The sequence below is a fragment of the Pyrenophora tritici-repentis genome, chromosome 10, assembly GCF_003171515.1.
Source record: "Pyrenophora tritici-repentis strain M4 chromosome 10, whole genome shotgun sequence".
NCBI classification, from domain to species: Eukaryota; Fungi; Ascomycota; class Dothideomycetes; order Pleosporales; family Pleosporaceae; genus Pyrenophora; species Pyrenophora tritici-repentis.
The window spans coordinates 2,443,263-2,461,620 of record NC_089399.1 but is presented as its reverse complement, the minus strand read 5'-3'; the positions used below and the strand labels follow the sequence as shown (position 1 = coordinate 2,461,620).

The following is an 18,358-nucleotide window of genomic DNA, read 5'->3' as shown; positions in this document are numbered from 1 at the left end:
CGACCAAAGAAACGAAATCCTACGGGTATAGAGGGAAAAAACTAGTCAAACGGCCCTAGGCCACCGTCCTACATAGTCTCTGACTGAAAAAAGGACGTTAATGGATACTACTACTACTACTACTACGTATAAGAATAAATAATTTTCGAGCCTTTAACGCGCTATAGGCGCATTTACCGTGCTTTTGTCAGATATTCACTCTTATCTGGTATAGTGATGAAATAGGTGATGATAATGATAATATTATTGATGGTTGATTGTGTCGTGGTTCTGTCTACTGTGATGGTTTTGGGCCGTTGCCCTGCACAGGCCACCTGCCAGATGCCTTAGCGTTGTTTTGATGTTCGCGCACGAGCCACCTGTTTGGTGGCCCATGCGCACCCCTACTTAGAAATATCCTGCTGTTACGGATCCATAGACTCGCTCGGCCCATGGCCCCCATATCGATAAGATCCTTATCTTATCGGACTAGCGCCTTGGCGCCCACAGCATAAGTTCGGGCTCACAACGTAGATAGCTCGATAGCTTGTATCTTGTCAAATCCAATCTTTCTTGATCGATCCCTCACATTATACAAGCTCCCTTTCAAGACGGGCCCTGGAAGCTCGTTCGCGAATTGTATTTTCTTGTCGCTGCGAGCGACACGCCAACGACAGAAACACTTACGCGACGAGGATCGCATTGACTATACGTACCGCCGCAGAAGAGCCGCCGTAGTAAAGACACCTGATTGCCCAGCTGCATAGCTGTACCCACCTGCCAGAAAAGACCCGCCGCCGCAGAGTGCCGCCGCGGAAGACACTGGATTGCCCAGCTGCATAGCTGTACCCACCTGCCAGAAAAGATCCGCCGCCGCTTCTAGCGCTGCCGCCGATGATGGCCCGACTAAACGAGACGAGCAAGGATGCCCACGACCAGGGTGCTCAGAACGACACACAAACCATTCCAGCAGAGTCGCACCTTGAGTACGGCGACTTTGAGAATGACGACGACCTCACCGAAGCGGAGAAGGCGACTATTAGACAGAAGCTCGCCACCCGCAAGAGACAGGTCACTTTTGGCCGTGGAGACGGCCAAGGCAACAGCGAGGACGAGGGCAATGACGTCAACGCCGCTGAACGCCGACGACAGTCTTGTAGACAGTCTCTTAAGAAAGCCGTTAAGCCAGCGGATAAGACTTCTATAGAACTAGGCTACGACGACGACACGGATGACATGTATCTACGTTTTTATGGCATCCACGACAACGATGAGCGCGAGATCCTCGCGGACATGAGGAACGTTGACGACTTCACCGCTTGCATCGCTGAACATGCTGAGAGTGTCTTTGGACACCTAGCAGATTTGCTTAGTCAGATAGCTGAACAAGCCGAACAGCTAGACCAAGCACATAATGAAGCCCGTGTACAACAAGAAGCAGCTGACGCCCGCGTGGAGCGCGCCCAGACGCAAGCTCGCGCTGCCGCCGCAGACGAGCTTGCCCAAGTCACCCAGAAATGCAACCGCATGATCACTACTAAGAACAGCTACGCTTCACGGCTAGCAGTGCTCGAAGACGAGCTTGCAGCCTCGCGCGAGTCAAACGTGAAGCTCTACTCCCAGATTAGCGACCTCTACAACGAGAGGAGTGTCCTGCAACAGCACGCGGGCGTCCCGACGAATGGAAATTTATATGACACGCGCCCAGCTCAGTTCCAGTCGTCCCCTCCTCCAATGACTGCGAACCCGTTCATTGGCACTGGCACTCACGACTTGATGCTGCCTCCCCCTATGGCACATCATCAGAAAAACCGACCCCTAGCTCGGTCTGCTGTATCGGACAACCTCACTGCAACGGGTGCAAAGCTGAAGGATATTGACATCTTTCGCGGAGACAGCACCGACAAAGAGGACTACAAGTATTGGCGCCGCAGCGCCAGGAACTTCTTAAACAAAACTACTATCCACACAACTGTTCAAGATCAGCTCGACTACCTGATTGACCACTTGCGAGGACCAGCCGCTGCACAGGTGGAATATAGAGCAGTACCCGGAGCTCGTAACGCCTACGTGACAGCGGAAGAAGTCCTCACGGAACTTGATCGCATCTTTGACACGGTCGACAAGGTCACCGAAGCCAGCGCAGCGCTACACGACAGCGGCTCTGGAGGATTAAAGCAACGCGACAATGAATCGTTTAACACCTGGGTAGCCCGCTTTACCTCTACAGTCGCACCATTGAACCTGGGCGACAACGAAATGATCCAGCACGCGATCCGACTCATGAAGTTTGGTCGTAACGCAGGTTTACAATTCCGCCATGGTGATACTTGGGAAGCGTTTGCCCAGAATTGCCGCACTCAGCAACAGCTCTCACGTCTCACCCAGAGCAGCGGAAATAATGGTACCCGAACCGGCCGCAACACGTCTAACGCTGGTGGTGGAGGTAATGGCAACGGCAACAGCAATAGCAGCGGCTCCACAACGCGTAACAACTACGGTCGCACGCGCGCGCAACTCAACGCGTTGAGTAAGCAAGGCGAGTGCTTTAAATGCGGAGGCACGGCAAATGTCAGCGGCAAGAAACATCGTCCGACCGACGCAGACGTCCCAGCAGCCTGCAAGTCTGGCTCTATCGTGCCAGCTAGCCGCGTCCCTGCCCTCAAAGCTACATTCACCAACGCCGCCCTCCAGGCCACAGTCGTCGATGCCACCGACGAGTCGGAAAACTAGCCGTCCCCGGCGAAAGACGCCCCCGGGGACCGCACCAAAATGGTCCACAGATACAGTTACAGTCACAGTCAAAGCCACAACTACCAGTCCAACCCTTGTTAGCGATACCCCCTATTGTTTCACCGACCCTTGATACCCAAACTACCCCGCTCACCGGAGCTACACCTAGCACTTTACGCGTTTGTTTACAAGAATTGGAGGACTGGACGCCTCCCCAGGCTATAGAGGACAGACACGTTGTCTTGAGCGCGAACACTATGGTCAAAGGCAAGCAGCTTGTCCAAGGCCAGCAGTTCGTTTTCAAGTGCAAGGTCGCCACTTCGAATAGCTATATTGATACGGAAGCTTTGACTGACTCTGGTGCTACTGGAAACTGTATCTCCACACTATTTGCGCAACGACATAACCTGCCGACGTTTCGGCTTAAACAACCTTTGCAACTACGACTTGGCGACGGCAATTTCGCCATGGCGCCTATCACACACGGCGTCCTAGCCCCCATCTCCCACGCTGAACACGTTAGCGAGGAACTCTTCTACAGTGTACCTATGACGACTTACGACTTTATTTTCGGCACTTCATGGCTAGAAGAGCATAATCCACACATCGACTGGAGGGAAAAAACTATGCGTTTCAACAGCGAGCATTGCTACGCCAACTGCCTACACAAAGGCGAGCAAGTCACTGTTCGCAGCAGTCGACACCGACGGGCCGCAGCAAAAGCCAAAGAACGGAACCCGACCTACGCGAACATGGACATACACCATGTGTCAGGTGAGGCCGCTGCCGCACTGGCATCACGACCAGAGAACGGTACTATCTGGCTGTACCCACATGATTTTGAACAACTCGACAAAGATGACAGCGATGACGCCGACGAGAGAGCCCAGGCTAGCCGCGTCTTCGCCTCACTATTTGCCATGGACATGAACGCCCTATCTCAGGAAGACATTGATAAGTTCCACCAGAAGCTGAACTCGCCCGCTAAAACTCGCGACGAGGTCCTAGACAAGTTGCCCGAATGGCTCCACGATCTCGCCCACCGATTTAATCCTGATCCCGCCACGACAGACTTGCCCGCTCGACGAGGCGCGGTCGACCACAGCATTGACATTATCCCCGGATCAAAACACCCAAACGCTAAGATGTACGGCATAAGTAAGGACGAAGGCCTTGCCGTTAAAGCTTATGTTGAGGACATGAGAGGACGCGGTGAGATCCGTGAAAGCAAGTCAGACTTCGCTTCGCCTGTGCTCGTCGTCCGCAAATCTGGAGGTGGACTCCGCATTTGCGTGGACTATAGAGCGCTCAATGCCGTCACTATCAAGAACAGGAACGCTCCTCCGATGATTAAAGAAACGCTCGCGCGGCTAGCTAACGTCGCCTACTTCACCGTGGTCGACGTCATCGCCGCCTTTAACAAAATCCGCATCAAGGAAGGCGACGAACATAAGACTGCCTTCCTAACACGGTATGGCCTATTCGAATACTTAGTGATGCCTTTCGGACTCTGCAACGCACCAGGTACCTTTCAGGCCTACATTAACGAGGTTTTACGCGATAACCTTGACGAGTTCTGCTCTGCATACCTCGACGACGTCCTAATCTACAGCGCGTCTTTGGCAGAGCATAAGGTTCATGTCCGCAAGGTTATCGAGAGTCTAGGTGAGGCCGGACTTCATCTAGACATTGACAAGTCCGAGTTTGCCGTCCAAGAGGTGAGATACCTGGGCCTCATTCTTACAACTGAAGGCATCAAAATGGACCCCGCCAAGGTTAAGTCAGTGCTCGACTGGGGCACCCCAACAACATTGAAAGAGTTGCAAGCATTCCTAGGTTTCGCAAATTTCTACCGAAGGTTTATTGTTGCCTTCTCTTATATCGCGCGGCCGCTCACGGATCTTACCCGCGGGACAAACGGCGACGTCAAGCTGAACTTTCCTATCGCCCAAGGATCTGCTGCCCACGACGCATTCGAAAAGCTTAAGAAAGCATTTACCATCGCCCCGGTCCTCGCGCACTTCAACCCCGCGCTTGAGACCTGGGTCGAAACAGACTCCTCCGACACCGTCACAGCAGCCGTGCTGTCCCAAGTCCAGACTGACGGAGTGCTAAAACCAGTCGCTTTTATCTCCACAAAGATGTCACCAGCTGAGTGCAACTATGCCATCTACGACAAGGAGCTTATGGCCATCGTCCGCGCCTTTGAGGAATGGAGACCAGAGCTGGCCGGCACCTCGGACCCGGTGAAGGTCATCTCAGACCATGCCACCTTACAGACCTTTATGGTCAACAAAGCACTCAACAGGCGTCAAGCAAGATGGGCTGAGTTTCTGAGCGAATTCAACTTTAAGATCACTTACCGACCAGGCAGACTAGGCAGCAAACCCGACGCCTTGACGAGACGCCCCGGCGACACACCCACGAACCCAAACGATCCACGGATCATACATCAGACCCAGACGATCCTCGGCCCCGACCGCGTCGACGACGTCATCAAACGAGACACGCACACACACAACGACGCCCGACAAGCAATTCAACTCGCGGCGCTGTTATTCGAATACGCGGAGGAGGTACAAACGCTAGCAGGCATGCTATATCTAATGAGCGAGGAGGCGTATGGCGTCGATGATTTGGTGGATGACGACTCAACCCCAGACGTAGCCTTGGACAGCCAGCCTAAGGGGGAGACAATTGAGATCCCTCACGCTGCTGCGCCAGCTTCCCTGGCACGGGTGCCGGGGGAGAACGCGCCTGACGATGGACTTATGACAGCGATCGTAAATGCCTACCGCGTCGATCCCACACTACAAGAAATAATACGAGCAAAGGCAGACGGCGCCCGTCACCTTCCCCACACTGTCGCCATACAAATGAAGCTGAAGCTAGAGCTACAGGACTGCGAAATCCGCAACAGTCTGGTTTACTTCCGCGGCAGACTCTTCATCCCTACGACGACGATCTTCGCAAAGACATCGTCCGTCGGTTCCACGACACCGCCACGGCGGGCCACGGCGGCAAGCGCTCTACCTACTACCTAGTTAGCCAACAGTACTACTGGCCGCTCATGACAGACACAGTCGCTCAGTATACCCGGAGTTGTGTAGTTTGCCGACGCGCAAAGCCATACAGAGACCGCAAGCAGGGACTGCTGCACCCGCTCCCCGTACCGAAACGATTCTGGACTGACATTTCAGTCGACTTCATCACACCCCTGCCAGACTGTACTAGATTCGGACGCACCTACTCTCATGTCATGGTCGTGATTGACCGGCTAAGCAAGTCGCAACGGTTTATCGCCCTAGACAGCCTTGAAGTTGATGCTGTTGTCCGAGCATTTGTCGATTACGTCTGGAGAGAGGAAGGTTTCCCTACTACAATTGTGTCTGACCGAGGGTCACAGTTCGTCTCTCATTTCTGGAAGGAGCTGTGTCATCGACTGGGTGTTACACCAAAGCTCTCTACAGCTTACCACCCAGAAACAGACGGCCAGACTGAAGTCGCCAACGCCGGACTAAAGTGTTACCTGCGTGCTTACACGAACTATATGCAAAACGACTGGGTAGACTGGCTGCCACTAGCCCAGCTCGCCATCAATAACAGAGAAAACGTGTCCTCTGGCGTCGCACCCGCGCTTGCCACCAAGGGCTACCTACCTCGCATGGGATCGGAACTAGTCACCGAAGACTCGCCCATTACCGACGCCCGTTCACGCGCAGAACAGTTGCTCCGCGAAGACGCCCGAGGCACGGTGAAAAGGATGACCGACGTTATCCGTTTCATGCAAGAAAATCTTCGCTGGTCCCAAAACAAGATGGAACACTACGCCAACCAGCACAGACAGCCCGCTCCAGACTACCGCGTCGGTGACAAAGTCTATATTGATGCCCGCAATATCCCTACGATGCGCCCGAGCCGCGGTCTCAGCGCAAAGAACCTTGGCCCATACAAAGTGCGAGCTTTGCCCAACCGATATGCAGTCGAGCTCGCACTACCAGACTGCTACAAACAAGTCCATCCAGTGTTCCACCCATGGTTACTACACCTGGACGCCGATCAAACAGCTCGCCCAAGTGAGGGCGTCATCGCTGAGAAACACCCTGACGGAGAGCACGACTACTACGTAGACATGGTCGTCGACTGTCGCATAGATAAACGACGCAAGGACACCCTCACAAACAAGAAAGGCATGCTCCAGTATAAGGTTAAGTACACCAACTCCCCAGACTGGAATGCCTCGCCCGCATGGCAAGACTATACAGACCTGTGGGGCGCAGAGGAAGCGGTTGAAGACTTTCACCGTCTCTATCCCGACAAGCCCCCACCTCACGAACTGTATCGAGACCTAGCGTTGTATCTCAACCTAGTCGCCGCATATTCACTTGGTCGCGATGATGTTGAAGTTGTTAGCGTACTAGACAGTTGTGAGCTTGCCCTATCACCTTCGCATTCACTGATGGCACAGCTTGGACCTGGGAAGGTGGCACAACTCAGGACGTCTGTCTCCAAGCAGAAGCAAGGACCCGAAGGATGAGACACAACATAACTGCTCGGCATCAAGCACAGCGTCATAAAATAAAAGACATTCACGGCTTGCAGGTGCAACCGTCTTCTGAAAGGGGGGGTAATGTTACGGATCCATAGACTCGCTCGGCCCATGGCCCCCATATCGATAAGATCCTTATCTTATCGGACTAGCGCCTTGGCGCCCACAGCATAAGTTCGGGCTCACAACGTAGATAGCTCGATAGCTTGTATCTTGTCAAATCCAATCTTTCTTGATCGATCCCTCACAGTAGCTATATACCTAGCTTTAACACAGCCTCTAGGCTGTATAAGACTAGCCTAGCACTTTAAAACCTAGCGCGAATATTCTCTAGTGTAAATATCTTCTTATAAGCTACTTTAAAGGCTAGTAGGGAAGTTTCCTTATTAATATAGTAGATATAGCTACGTGCTAAGAGCGAGATCTTATCGCCGTACGTGCGCTTTAACAGCGAGTAGAGGACAATATTAAGAGGCTATAGGAGGTGCGACGAGTAATGTAGCATATAGAAAGTAATAATCTTATTCTCCTTATAGTAATCCTAGAATTCTATTAAGTAGTAGCTCTTATAGCCGTTAATAATAAGTAGCCTATACGCCCTAGCAGAAGACGCCTTTGTATAGGCGTTAAAGTGCTTAAGCTAGGCTAGCGCGAGGTTATTATTAATCTAGCTAGTAGAAGACATAGTAATAATCTAATCGCGAGGCAGATCTACGAACTAGGAGGTAATAAGGACCTTACCTGTAAAAATAAAGAAAGGCAGGATAATGCGCCCTATTGCAGAGACGCCTTAGACTAGAGTTACCCACTTGCGATCGCTAGGGTGTAGTTTCTTCTATTTTCTAGGTTTCTCTAAGCCTGTAACTATAAGCTAAGAAGATATTTTGCCTATTATAAAGTCTAACTTGTTAAAGTTCTTTCAAAGCGACGCATCTCAACAACGCGATAATACTATTGCTAGATATTGATACAGTAGATTACTCTATATTAATAGTATTAGTGTTGCATGTGCGTGAGTTGTGCCCAGTCTCCTTGCACCTAGTGCAGCGCCTTTGAGCCCGCTGGCTGACGCCTAATCGCGCTCCTCCTTAACGCTCTTCATGAGCAATCTGCTGGTCAGCCTTATTTTGAGCTAGTGTATCCTCTCTAGCTCCCTTTGTAAGTACTCTATGCTTCTGTATACGCTTTTTAGAGCGCTGCCTACGCGCTGAGGCTGCGCTGTTGGCCTTCTTAAGACTAGAGATCTAATCGCGCATTAGCTTAGCAGACAGCATTATCACCTCAGCGCCCTTCTTTAGCTAGTCAATCGCCTTAATAATCGAAGCTGGTAATAAGCTCTTATGCTAGCGCACGCGCTTACATATAAGGCTTGACTAAGCCTTAAGCTTACGCGCGTTGCTTAGTGTTTAAGCTACCTAGGGAGCCTCTAGTAGAGCAGCTGCTAGAGGAGTAGGTATACGCAGCTGTATATCTACCTTTAATAGAACAGCCTCTAGTTGTAGAGGAACAAGGCCTGCGCCGCGGAAGGCTAAGCAGATATTGGCTAGCGTAAACGCTCGATTAAACGCAGCCTTAAACGCTGGCAGAAACTCTAGCTTAGTGATGTAGTTAATGTGGTTGCGTATAAGGCTCTCTACCTTACAGCTGTACACGCGCTTTAATAGCGAGAAGTAGCTAACATTAAGTAGTTAAAGTAGGTGAGATAAGTAAGGAGGTATATAGAGCGTATAGATATTATTCTCCTTACAAAGCTCCTAGAACTCTAGAGACTAGTAGCTCCTATAGCTATTAATAATAAGCAGGCGACGCGCGCCTATAATACGAGCCTGCGTGTGAGCGTTGAAGTGCTTTAGCTACTCAACTTCAAGCTTATTATTCGTCCAGCTATTATCGCTGACTGCGATCGCCTAGTCGCGTAGGATATCCTCCTTATACTAGGCTAATAGGTGGTACTAGCTAGCGAAGATAAGGAATAGTAGCACTAACTAGCCACTAGCGCTAATAGCAGCAATTAGCGTTACCCACTCGCGATTGCCTAGCTAAATACTCTTTAGCCTGCCTCTTCTCTCTAATCCTGTTATAACTAGCTGCGTTGTAATCTTGCCTATTATAAAGCTAGCTTTATCAAAGTTGTATGTGTTCTTATCGCAGATACTAAGCTTAGTCCTTGTCTCTTCTACTAGCTTAAACTAGCGTTGGATAAGGGCTGGATTCTTACAGAGAGCTTTCTGACTATTGTACGCTCGGTTAAAACACGTCCGAAGGCTATCTGTACGCTTAACAAAGTTGCGCAGCTAGTAGATGCTAACTAGGCTAGCGCCGCGTGCAGCTATTAGCTTATTAGCTATATCTCGTACATCAACGTAGGTAGGCCCAAATCCACGTAGATCTAGGTGAAGGATATAGCTGATAATCACCTCCTCTTCTCTCTAGGTAAGCTTCCTTGAGTTGGGCTAGCAATCGCGTCGTGCAGGTATACCAGCGCGTCAGTTACGTAGTGTCGTACGTGGGACATTATATATAGCTGCAGTAGTAGAAGCACTATTAATTTAATGCGCATTAATAGAAGAGATAGCAAGCTGTATATCTGCTTTATTTAAAGCTAATTGAGGCGCGCTGCGTAGAGCCATTGTATGTTAACATAGGAGAGGTGTAGAAAGTTGGTTAGGTGGCGGCTCGCTTGTACTGGCGGCTCGCTTATAAAACATGTTACATCTACCTAAAGAAACCTAAACCTAAGGTATTCTCTAGTAATAGCACTACTTCTACTGATTATCTTAAGTAGAAGATAGACGTTACTAATTAGTTTACTAATTATCCCTATAATTTTACTTTAAAAACTAAGAAGCTTAGCTATATCTACTAGAAGACTAAGGATAAAGCTTTTAGATGCCTCTAGTATAGGTACCTTAAACCTAGAGCTAAGTTCGCGCATAGTAATAAGGCTTAGTCTATCTTTAAATCTATCTATAAGTCGCTAAATACTAGTATTAAAGCTTATTCTTAATATAAAACCTTAAATTCTACTATAAAGCCTATAGAGTCTATACGTAAGTATATTACCTACTTTAACGTTAGTACCTTAGCCCTTTGTTAGCCTAACACCCTTAAGATCTAGTTTATACATAACTAGCTACTTATATAGTAGCGCAATAAAACCGCTATAAAAGTCTTAAAGTCTAGCCTTACTTACCTTAACTTCTATTAAACTCTTTATCTCCTTGAATAGTCTAACATATAACGAGCTACTATAACTAGTAACTATAGAGGAAATTAGAGTTTAGGAGGTAGTAAAGGCGGCGGAGTAGGCGGTAATAAGTCTAGTCCCTCTAATAGACCCTAGAATAGTAGATCTAGCTTAAGATCTAGCCCACGTAGCTACTTTAATATCTAGGTTAAGGTCTTCTATTACTTAAATTATTATTTTAACTATCTTAAGAAGAATTATACTTTTAAGGCTATGGAAGGTTACTACTCTAAGGAGCTAGCTACCTTTGTTAACTCATACCCTAAAGTTTAGGACGCTCTAGAGAAGGCTATTACTAATAATAGCGTACTTATTAGAGAGCTAGCTCGCCCTAAGGTTAAAGGCGCTATAGCTAGCGTTACCTCTACCTCTCCCTAACCTTTAGAAAACGCTTAATCTCTAGCGATAGTTGCCCCTAGGGACCTCCCTAGTATAAGAAGCTACCCCTAGTATAACTACTAGCACACCCCCTAATTCTCTCTACCCCTTCTATTAAAGATAGCGAAGAAGAAGAGGAGTTATATCCTAACTACTTAATTAATAATTCTTTAACTCTTGCCCTTTCTCCTACTATAGAAGTTAGCTCTAATGATAAGTCTAAACTAGATCTAAGTCTCTAAGTAATTATAAACTATATTAAAGCTCTAAAATAATAGAGCTAGACTAGATCTTAGATTACTCTCTTAGCTATTACTACCGCCGCTATATGCAGTAATAAGTATTAGCCTTTAGTAGGCTAGTAACTAGTCTTTAAAGAAATTATTTCTTCTAATTACTCTTCTCCTTAATACGTTAAAATTATAGGTAATACTAGTTATACTTCTCTCTTTATTTATTCTTCTTATGCCCGCGTATATAAATATAACCTTATCTCTCTCTCTTAGCCTACTACTCTAGAACTCGCTAATAGCTCTCTAGTAGTAGGCGTTACCTATACAGCCTAGGTAACTATTATATTTAGTATATACGCTAAAGATATCTTAGCCTATATTACTAAACTCTCTAGCGTCTAAATAATCCTAGGAACGCCTTAGTCCTAAACCTATAAACCCCAAGTTAACTAGAAAGATATATCTCTAAGTTTCAACTTAAAGTACTATCTAATTAACTATATTCATAATTACTAACCTTATTATACTAAAAGTAGCTAGTACTATAAGCAACTTTTCCCTCAAGTCTCTAACCCTTACTAGAAGGTTACTTATTACTCTACAGCACCCTTACTAATTAATATAGCTTTTATCTCCAGCTATCTATTAGAACTAGGATATTTATATTACCTCTTACGATAAAATCTACCGCATCGCTAAGCTATCTAATAAGAAATAAGAGGACACTTAGTACCTATATACTATAGGCGCTAAAGTGCTTTTAGAGGATTACGAGAATTTCTATAATAAGATAGAATGTCTACACATAGTGAGATAAGGAGTTCTTAAGTAACTACCTAAGATCCTTTATCTCTTATATTAAGGTTTTAACTTTAAAGAAGCAGATAAGCTTCTAGAGCTTTAGGGTAACCTTAACTATAAAATTAAACTTAAGCTTAATAATACTAGCTAGCTGCCTAAGCTGTTATCGTAGCGTCTACGCCTAATATTCTAAGATAAAGCCTAAGCAGTGAAACTCTATATAGACGACGTAAGTAAGAAAGGATACGTTAAACGTAGCACTTCTGCCTAGGCTATACCTCTTCTTATTATGCGTAAGCTGGGTAAAGGTATCTATATATGCGTTAACTATTATAGTCTAAACGCCTACACTATTAATAACTAAAATACCCTACTACTAATCTAGGACATGCTTGCTAAGCTCTTTAAATCGCGATATTTCTCTAAGGTAGACATAATTGCCGTATTTAATAAAATACGTATTAAAGAGGAATATAAACACCTCTCCGCCTTGATTACGCTCTACGGACTATACTAATACACTATTATACTCTTTAGCGTGTTGGAAGGCCTTGTACGATCGTACGGTGAATAACAGTAGCTAAGGTAATCTTGTGTATTGGTATTCTGGTGTATGATGATTCTACGAATGTGGGGGCTACGAAGGTATACATAGCGTTGGGTCCGAGTTGGGCCGAAGTAGGATCGAGGCGGTACATTGGGCCTTATTAGGCGACACACCGTGTGTATGCCGACACTGGCAATCTTTTCTTATTGTAACGACTGATGTAAGGAAAAACGGGTCTTCTAAAAAGGGCACAATGAGAGGGATTCCAAATAGGCATATGTGCCTACTCCGTAGGTCGCTGCACAGATCCCTCTACTCGGATTGACAGCTTGTTGCTTTCGATGAAACGTTCTAACGCGCGATTTGGTGTTGCTTTCGTGAATGCGTCCGCGGGGTTGTCCTCTCCGTTGATCCAGCGGATCTCAGTGATCTCGCGACGCTCGTATGACTGCCGAAGCGCCATGATGTCGATCATCAGTCGCTTCTCAGCAGTTGTTCCGAGTTTGACGAGGCATTCATACAAGGAGTATGAATCCGTACACACAATAAGTGGGATCGGTGGTAGACCTAGGCGTCCTGTAATTATCTTGAGGGTTGTTAGGATAGCGATAGCGATGTCGACACCGCTAACCATGCCGTACGTTTCTGAGGCAAGAACGCTCCGGGTAACGCGTTTGCATTTGGTCGAACTCCAATGGATTACGTTACCACGAATATCAAACGTGCTGTCTTGTCGACTCGACTCATTCGCAAGGATAAGTAGGTACCCTAGCTGTGAGCTAAGGTCTTGGTTGTTCGCGAAGGATCCGTCTGTGAACACTACCAGCTTTGCTGTAGCGAGGTCGAGAGGGACGTATCGCAGGCCTCGTTGTATGCTCTCAGATTGCCACTGCAGCCGGCGGTTAAGCTTCACGTATTCTGTGTCCTTAGGTTGTTGTATTTGCGCAGCCGCGGAAAGATCGAACGATGCTTCAGGTTGGCATATCGACGCAATGTACGCGCCACGCGCGCGCTGCTCCATGTACTTCTGTGCTCGGTTTGCTGCCTTCGGATCAATGATTTCGATCTTGGCACCTTGTCCCTTCTGCGTAAGTAGAATCGTGTCTCCGCGCAACGTTAGAGTACATCCGTTGAACTCGAGTGATACTTCTTTGGACAGTCTCTCCTTGGGCTTAGCTCGAAAATTGGCTTTCTGGAGCGCAGCGTCTTCTGCACCAGAGAATGCAGGCGTCCCAATCGCGAGAGTATCGTCTGTCTGCAGGCCCACTATTCCAAACGCTTCCGTCTCCCGTTCGTGATCAGGAGGCACGGGTCATACGTTGATGTAGCCATGTCGAGCTCCTTGCAGTGGTGTCCTTGGTACGTAGCAAACCAGTGGACTCCTGCTTCCGCGATTCCATAGAGTGGCTTGATTACGCGAATAATTGTTCCCTTGGGATACTTTGTTATAAGCTCCTTTGGGAGGTGCGCTAAAACCGTGCGGAATAGCTCTGTTTGTGCCTGTGGGTACGCTTGCGTGATATCTCGTAGTTCCACAACCATGCCCTCATCGAGTAATGCAGGCGCTAGGGCTAGAATCAGGCGCTGGCTGGCTCGTTGGATGGTTGGCGACTGCGTCAGGATCTCGTGTTTGCCCTCGTCATTGTAACCTTGAACAACGAGGCGTGATTTCTCGTACGGGACCATGGTCTTGCCTTTGACTTCGCGGACCATGCGCGATTTGAAGATACGATACCCGCCGTGTAGAGTTGGATCAAACAGCTCAAAACTGAATACTCCACGGCCGACGAGGTCGTCGATCTCCTTCTGATCGGATGCTTCGAATGGAGCGCCCGGGACGTTAATCACGCCGTCATTGCGTAGCTTGACGGCCAGGGCGTAATCGTCCTCCTCCTTCTTCGACAGGTACTGCACCTTGGGCTTGTTCTTTGATCCAGGTGGGCGGCCCCGCTTGCGCGGCTGAGCCGCTTGGTTGGCTTCCGCCGGTGGTACCGGTAGTGGCGGTTCATCAGCAATCGCTTCGTCTGTGGTCGGAGATCCACCTGTGCCTTGATCTGCGCCGTCTATCGCTGTAGTCAGATCGCGATAGTACGGTTTTACGACAGTGGATCGGAACGTCGTTGGGCCGTTGATCATGTCTACAGTAACATCGTGGTCCTTCATATCGATGACTCTATACGGCCCTTGCCATCCATTCTTCTCGCGCCATACCATCACCTCACTCTGAAGAGGCAGTGACAGTACCCCGTCTGTAGTAGGCCCATTCCTGGTACCAAGTGCGTTGCTCACCGCATGTTCCGCTGAGGCCTTCCGCAGCGCCCTCATCGCTTTCTGGATTGCCTCCGCGCGATGGGTTATCGAGGGAGATGGTGGTGAATCCATGGATATCCGGGGGTATGCACCGAAGACGAGCAGCGTGGGTACGAGCCCGTCTGGGCCTGCGGTGTCGTTGACGGCCTTGACTGCCATCTGCAACACTGCGGCGTCGCTGGTGCCAGTGTCAAGCTCTGTCCTCAGGATCTCGTACGCGCGTCTGAGCGGTGCGTGGTATCTTTCTACCTTGCCGATAGACCAATGGGCCTCGGTTGGCACTTGTTTACATGTGATTCCCATGATCTTCGCCTCTGATCTGAATTCGACTGACGCGAAGTTGGTGCCGGCGTCGTGGGTGACGATATCTGGCGGCCCTTGGTATGTATCAATCCAGAGCAGGCGGAGTGCTTCCCAGGTGTCTTTCGCGCTCATAGACGGTAGAAATCGCGCGCCGTTGAATGTTGTAGCCGAATCGATCACGTGAAGCACTGGTTTCCCACTCAGATACATCACATCTACGAGGATCTCGAAGTTGAATTCCCGATCATCTTTCAGCCTAAACTTGAATCGGCGCGGCGCTGGATCATGCGCTTGGCAGTGATGGCAGAACGTTTGGATCTCTCGGAGCAGCCGTTCATCCACGTCCTCGTGTCCTGCGCGTTTGAGCAATCGTATCAGCCGTTCGACGGCTGGATGCCCGAACCTCCGGTGTAAGCGTCGGAGCTCAGTCTCCGTAAGGAATACGCGCGCGCGCTCTGCCTTGCTTAGGTGGAACCACGGGTGTCCCCATTTGCGAATCACTGGAAAGGTAGCTTTTCCTTGTACCAGCTGGTCCGTAGTATTGTTGAAGTACACGTGGAGCCGGTCCATGTCTTTCAGACAGAGGAGAAACGGGGTGGGTGCGTTCAAGACCTCAAATTTGATCTTTCCAATCTGTGTCGATACATGTGCGGTTCCAATCGAAGTAGTGACGCTTCCTTTGCCAAATTGCACAGATGCGTTTCCAGCAGTAGACGTATCTAGAGTTACGGTGGGGTCCTCAGTTTGGAGCGCCCAGAACTGCTCCTTTCCGGCTGTCGATACATTTGAGGCACCAGTGTCAGGAAGAATGCCTTGGTACGTGATTCGCGAGTATCGATCCTCGATAAGGAACTGCGTTGCGGGCGTAATAGGCTCCTTGCACCTGTAGACGTCTTCTCCAGTCACGTGGTGCAAAAAGGCCTAATCTGTGAGGTACTTAACTGCCAATCTTTGGTCCTCATCATCTTCGTCTTGCTCCTCTAGGAAGAACTGGTCGACTTCTTCCCCCTCGTACGCGACGAGAAATGTGCTAAACTCCATTTGCTCTCCCGTAATCGCGCAGTGTGTGATGTACTGCGCTTTTGAGCGTTTTCTTTCTTCAAGCGTGTGGTTTGTGGACCAACAGCCTGTCTTGCCGCAGACGTAACATTTCTTGTCGATTTGTGTGTTGACTCCAGAGCGGTGCTGAAGCCCACCGCGTCCGCGGGTGAATCCGCTGCGTCCACCGCGAGGGTTGTAATTCCCTCGCAATCTTCCAGAGCTGTTGTTGTTGTACCGACGATCCAAGTAGTACTGGCTATCCGTATCCGCCTCAGTGAAGTTGACGGAGACGGTCATGGCGAGTGAGTTTTCGATTGACGATCGCAGATCTCCAAACAGAACCTCGCATTCTAGAGACGGCTTGTAGAGTGCCATCTCGAGCTCCTTCACGCCTCGGCATGCTGTGATTACAGTCGTTCGGAGCGCGTATTCTCCCATGTACTGCTGTCCAAGTGCTCTTTGACACAATTGGAGCTTGTCCAGCATGATGTCAAGGACCTCGTGGAGGTTCTTTTCGGGGTTCTCCCTGCGGACTTTGACAAACGATGTCGTCGTCCAGTCCGCGTAGTAATGGCCGTGGTTGACGTCTGTGTCGAAGTGGTTCTTGAGCTTTGTGTAGGCAGTCAAGAACGTATCCATCCGCTGATCGACGAAGTGGAGGTAATACTCCTCTGCGCGGCCGTCGAGAATCCGTGGAAAGACTGCATGGAACTGCCCTGGCTCGATGTCTGCGTGATAACAGATGCTGTAGAAGATCTTCAATTTATCGTCTAGGAGGTCGTACGGCTTTCCCGTATACTTTTTGTCTCGGTCCCACATTTTCACGAAGACATTGATCGTCTTAGGATCCAGTTTCTCATTGCCAAACTCGATTGGTGGAACTGCCTTGTACGGGTCTGTTTCACCAGAGGGCACAATTGGGGGAACGCTCAGTCCCTTCGGACGTTGCGGGTATGCTGGTGTATACTCGCGGAATCGGTCGAAGTTGTTGTAGGTGAGGGGAGGTTGCTGACTTTGGACGCGCTGATAGGCTGGCTGCGGTGCGGATTCAGTTGTCTCTACAGGCTGGCTTCGGATTGGTTGGTTTTGGGCTTTCTCAATCGTTTTTGCTAGCTGGTCCTGAATCTGTTGTTCTTCCTCAACGGTCTCCTGTCGTCCTTGCACACGGGCGTGGTCTGGTCTTGATCGCGGGTTTGCCGACTGTCTACGTCTCGGCCTCTTGTCCTTACAGGCGTTTGGGTTCGGCTCTGGGCCTGGCTTGATAATCTCCTGTCTGTGGACTGTACTGATCCTTCACTGCGTTGTTGCCGTAGTGCCCGCTCTTGCAACATGTGCGCAGCTGATCGTGTGTCAAACACAGCCGACTGGAATACGTCCTGAGGCCATTCTAGGTACTCCTCCATGCGTAATAACCTAGCTAGAGACTCACTAGGTGCCATATTAATACGGCCAGTATACACTCCCTTAAAGCGGAGGATCCGCTTTAGTTCCTTTGTGTATATTGGCTGGGCACGTAGGAACATTGCCTCTGTCCATCCTTCAAAGTCCTGACGGAACTCCCAAAAGAGTTCTTCATCTGCTGTTGGTCGATCTGTATAGTCCGCAATCGCACGCGCAATGTACGTTGTTGCTGTAGTAATCCCTACCTCATCGTCTGGAGCTTCAACGTTGTCCTCCCAAATCTCTGGATCGATGTGATGCCATTCTCTTGGTTTTATGTTTGTGGTCCCTAGTAGCGCCTCTAGTGTGGGTACCACTCTTCTACTACTGCTCGCCATTCCTACTGCCGGTGTCCTGGCTACCGGTGCTCTTTCCGATGATGTTCTCTCTCCTGCTATTGTGTTCTTGTTGACGCTTGTTGCGCTAGCTGCGTTCGCTAGAGATGCGTCGGTGGTCGTGGGTTGTACACGGGTCAAATCTCAACCGGTCGGTTGGCGCGTGTATAGACGGCGTCTTGGAACGCTTCTGATACGGCTGTAACGGTCGGTCGCTAGCCACGAACGACGCCTGATATAGCTAACAGTGAGCTTAGCATAGATAACTCCGCCTTGCTGATATAGGCAATCTAGGGAACGCGCGGGGTAAAGAATCTATCTCTTCTTAACCTAACTGTCTGTGACTGCCGTGCAATCACTGATCAGTGTTGGAAGGCCTTGTACGATCGTACGGTGAATAACAGTAGCTAAGGTAATCTTGTGTATTGGTATTCTGGTGTATGATGATTCTACGAATGTGGG

At 49.1% G+C, this 18,358-nt stretch overlaps 3 protein-coding genes across 3 annotated transcripts; 2 read left to right on the top strand and 1 right to left on the bottom strand.

Moving 5' to 3' along the window:
• Window positions 1–873: 873 nt before the first annotated feature.
• PtrM4_047640 (KfrA-N domain containing protein) lies at window positions 874–2,381 on the top strand (the record flags this gene model as incomplete). Its single annotated transcript, XM_066104737.1, has 2 exons — window positions 874–2,302; window positions 2,368–2,381. The coding sequence occupies 2 exons, from the start codon at window positions 874–876 to the stop codon at window positions 2,379–2,381; spliced, it is 1,443 nt and encodes a 480-aa protein (XP_065959301.1).
• A 588-nt stretch (window positions 2,382–2,969) lies between these two features.
• Window positions 2,970–7,249, top strand: PtrM4_047630 (uncharacterized protein; the record flags this gene model as incomplete). Its single annotated transcript, XM_066104736.1, has 2 exons — window positions 2,970–5,692; window positions 5,761–7,249. The coding sequence occupies 2 exons, from the start codon at window positions 2,970–2,972 to the stop codon at window positions 7,247–7,249; spliced, it is 4,212 nt and encodes a 1,403-aa protein (XP_065959300.1).
• Window positions 7,250–12,750: 5,501 nt separating this feature from the next.
• Window positions 12,751–17,899, bottom strand: PtrM4_047620 (uncharacterized protein; the record flags this gene model as incomplete). Its single annotated transcript, XM_066104735.1, has 4 exons — window positions 12,751–13,718; window positions 13,745–15,963; window positions 16,018–17,321; window positions 17,351–17,899. 4 exons carry the CDS (start codon window positions 17,897–17,899, stop codon window positions 12,751–12,753), a joined length of 5,040 nt encoding a protein of 1,679 aa, XP_065959299.1.
• Window positions 17,900–18,358: the final 459 nt, after the last annotated feature.